We start from the raw sequence: 3975 nt of genomic DNA, 5'->3' as shown, positions 1-3975 counted from the left end.
ATATATATATATATATACACATAATACATACACATACTGTGTGTTTCATTTTAGTCATTCCATTAGAATATCTCATAATATCAAAAGTTATATGATTTTGAAGGGAATACAAGATGATATTATGGGTTTGACCTTAAGTATTATTATCAAGATCAAAGTAAGGTCACTTTGAATTTTTTAAATGAAATCCCCATTTTTCATATTCTCATAGTTCACCCAGAGAGCTTTTCAAAACATTAAAATAAAATATTTTTTTATTATGTATTTTTTCGAGTAATAAAACTTGAAAGTTACAGTACTGCCAGCTTTTTATTTTATATAAAAATGAATTTTTAATGCAAAAATGAAAATAAGAGCAACAACTTCTAATAGTCTTGATATTAATAAATGTCTATCTAAGTCATGATTCTAAACAACATTGAAAAGGTTTTAACAGTCACATTTTAACAGTCGGTCGGACCTTAGGATAATGTTAATACCGGCGGTACTATAACTTTCAAGCCTATAATTTGAAAAGTACTTGATGAAAAAATATTTTATTTTAATGTTTTGGAAAGTTCTTGAGGTAAGCTAAGAGAATATATATAATGAAAAATGGAGAGTTCCATTAAAAAAATTCAAAGTGACCTTGCTCTGACCTTAATAATGACACCCAAGATACTATTTTGTGTCTCCCTCCCAAAGTCACATAACTTTTGTCTAAAGCTTTTTTAATCCCACATCTCTTTCTCGAGATATTCTAATGGAGCAATTAATATGAAACACGCTATATGAAATATGTATATTGTGTTTAAGAAATTATATATTAAATTATGCGTATGCAAGTTTTTGTCTTCTCGCATATATTATATTATGGAGAATTATCTTTCAAGATGGAAAAGGATTGTAGCATGTTACAGAAAAATTTAGAAAATTTAGATTTCTTGTTTTATATGAACCAAGATGAGAGTTCATATTTACAATTGCAAAGATTCTATTTTTTATGTGAATCAGCCATGTTTGGATTTAGGCCTTTAATGAGGCGTTCTTTGTCTGGTACTTATTATATATAATAATTAGGAAACAAATATTTAAAATGTACATTATGATTTCCATTGAGTTATGTAAAATTTACTTGATCTGAAATGAGACTATCACAATATCAACAATATCATTGTGTTGTCAATTTCATTTTTTTTATTTATTAGAAAGATTGTATATAGACTATATATTCCGTTATTTAAATAACGGTAATTACAAATAACTTAGACATAATTGGTAATAATTAAAAGAAAAAGAAAAGATATTTTTACAAATATAAAGAAGTTGTAAAGCGGTCAACGTAATATTGCCCGTTATTTATAGGAGTTGCGGCTGAGCATACAGCACACGCATGTGAAATGTGTGTTGCTACTCGACATTGTTGCGCGAGATTCGCCTTGGGTTCACGTTTGTGACACACACTGCGCGTCGTAGTTACAGCGTAGAGCACTCCACATCTACTTTGGGTTTCCCTCTGCACACTCTGCGAGCGAGAAAACGCGGCAAACATGGGCCGTGACCGACCGGACACGGGGTAGCTAGTTCTACGCACTGCTACGATACTGATCCGCTGACCACTGACCATCACCCTAAATCGAGAGTTTATGCACATCTGGCACTCCTGGTGTTCTTCGTCAGCTATCCATGATTTCTGCCTCGTCGTCGTCGTCGTCGTCGTCGTCGTCGTCGTCGTCGTCGTCGTCGTCGTCGTCGTCGTCGTCGTCGTCGTCGTCGTCGTCGTCGTCGTCGTCGTCGTCGTCGTAATCATCGTCATCATCATCATCGTTGTCGTCGTTATTGTCATCGTCGTAATATTTATAACGATTGCTGAGAGACAAAATTTTCAACGGTCTCGTCTCTAGCCACTCTTCATCCGTTCATCTCGGACCCTCTCGTAATTTCATCTGCATAAAGGGCTCATTCGCTCTCCCTTCTCAGTGCAGCTATCGCGCATGCAATCCACAATTGTCTGCTATAAACACAGCCAGGAAAGATGGTATATAAGTAGAATAGTCAAAAGTATATATCCTATATATCTTGTATATATCCTACGAGGATTATTATATATGGCTGAGTGAATTTTGATGAATAATTATAAATGAATTCACATTACGTTATTGTGTATAAGCAAATTTGCATGACTTGTGAAGGTAGTTACATTTATTTATGGAAATAATTGAATAGTCTTGTTAAATAGAAATTGCTCAGAGATATTATAAATATATTTTTATTATATGAATATGTAAGTTTAAAAGTTAATGAATTTATGTCAATTTGGACATCTATTCTTATATTTTACAGAGAGAGAGAGAGAGAGAGAGAGAGAGAGAGAGAGAGAGAGAGAGAGAGAGAGAGAGAACTCAATATATATCTAAATATTACAATATTTGTAAAAAAAAGATGATAAGTTATTATCTAATAGATGATTAGAGCGATTAGAGTGATATGTAAAGTAAAAGCTTTATTAGGACCAGGTTTCTTCATTATTATTGATAAAGGATCGCTGTCAATAATTTCAAGGAGATTATATAAAAGATATATAAAAATCCATAAAAATCGAATAATCTTTACTTTTAAAAATTATGTTTTATATTAATTATTGTTCTGTAATGGATAGGCAAAATATATGTATGGCTGTTGTTTTAACATTTATGTATTATGGATTTTACTTTAGGTGGTCCCGTTCACGATCAAAATCCAAATCAAGATCACGATCGCGATCACGGTCGCGATCGCGTTCACGTTCCCGCTCAAGATCTCGCAGTAATCGTTCGCGTTCTCGCTCATCACGACGCAGCCCATCTCATAGCAGGAGCGTTTGTGCCAAGGATAAATATCGCAAGAAGCGAAAGTCTGTTTCCAAAGATCGAAGCAGATCGAAATCTCGATCGGGTTCCAGATCGCGAAGCAGATAGATGGTAAATACATAATAAATATCGCTTATACTTTATCGTCATCGTTGAATGTAATACATTGTGAGTTTTTGTTTCAGTGAATATGGATTTAATTTGACGTTTATCGGATTTCTTTGACTTAATTAGAAAACTACAATCTTTTCAATAGTTCAACTAATTGCAGATTAATCTATTATTTAGCATATTGTTATAAGCTCACACTATCTTTGTAACATGAATACCACTTAACTTCGTATAAATGAAGGATTATTATTCTATCTAGAAAAGAAATACTGTGTGCAGTAACATATATTGTTATTTTACCGATTACACGGTTTTCTCAAATCCATCATGTTCATCGCTCGCATTTAAGTTATTGTAAAACGATGTTCAATAAAACGATAGCTTTTTAGACGCATTCAATGCATTTATATTGAATTGTACCACATATACATTCAATCAATGTTCGTCTCGCCGAAATCCCAAGTTCCTACACCGAACAAGCACGCGTGCTCTCTCTCTCTCTCTCTCTCTCTATATATATATATATATATATATATATATAAAGAGAGAGAGAGAGAGAGAGAGCGTAAAGTTCCTTTTCTTCTTCTCATTCATATAAACATCTGTGCATCCTGATCTCTTTCTTACGCCGAGTTTTCCTCTCTCTTGAAATTTTTTTGCATTATCAGTACCCAACGGCAACAAAGCAGCGAATTAATAGGCGTAGCAAATGGTGTGATCTGATTTGCAGACATTTTCAAGTTGTGCAGAGAAATTGTACTAACAGCTGTATAACTGTAAGTAAAGTAACACTGAAATAATTCAATTTTTTAGTAGTTTTTTAGTATTTTGAAATATTACATGCCTCTTCTTTATTTCTAGGTTGAATAAAATTCATTTTGTTGAATGCCGTTAATTTTGTTACTCGTGGAAAGAGAGAAAGTATAGTATGCATAGTATTATTTAAAATTATTTACTGTATGAATACTGTTTAAAATTAAAATGAAAGAGAGAAGAGTTTGATATACAAAGTAAACGATTTTTACTTTATTACGTA

The 3975-nt window shown here is 32.8% G+C and overlaps 1 protein-coding gene across 2 annotated transcripts in view; it reads left to right on the top strand.

Annotated features, from left to right (window-relative positions):
* Positions 1-3333, top strand: part of LOC108691209 (serine/arginine-rich splicing factor 7-like) — a 4343-nt gene extending 1010 nt beyond the window's left edge. Inside the window, exons 3-4 of one of the 2 annotated variants that reach the window (XM_018198872.1) lie at positions 2696-2939; positions 3014-3333. In XM_018198872.1, the coding sequence (XP_018054361.1) occupies positions 2696-2936 (241 nt within the window). In that variant the 3' untranslated portion in view covers positions 2937-2939; positions 3014-3333. Of the gene's footprint in view, positions 1-1344; positions 1535-2695; positions 2940-3013 lie in introns of those variants that run through there. The other variant, XM_018198873.1, reaches the window with a different exon arrangement.
* The last annotated feature ends 642 nt before the right edge of the window (positions 3334-3975 follow it).

The sequence above is a fragment of the Atta colombica genome, unplaced genomic scaffold (assembly GCF_001594045.1).
Source record: "Atta colombica isolate Treedump-2 unplaced genomic scaffold, Acol1.0 scaffold42, whole genome shotgun sequence".
NCBI lineage: Eukaryota > Metazoa > Arthropoda > Insecta > Hymenoptera > Formicidae > Atta > Atta colombica.
The sequence above is the reverse complement of the archived record's forward strand: the minus strand, read 5'-3'. Positions and strand labels throughout refer to the sequence as shown.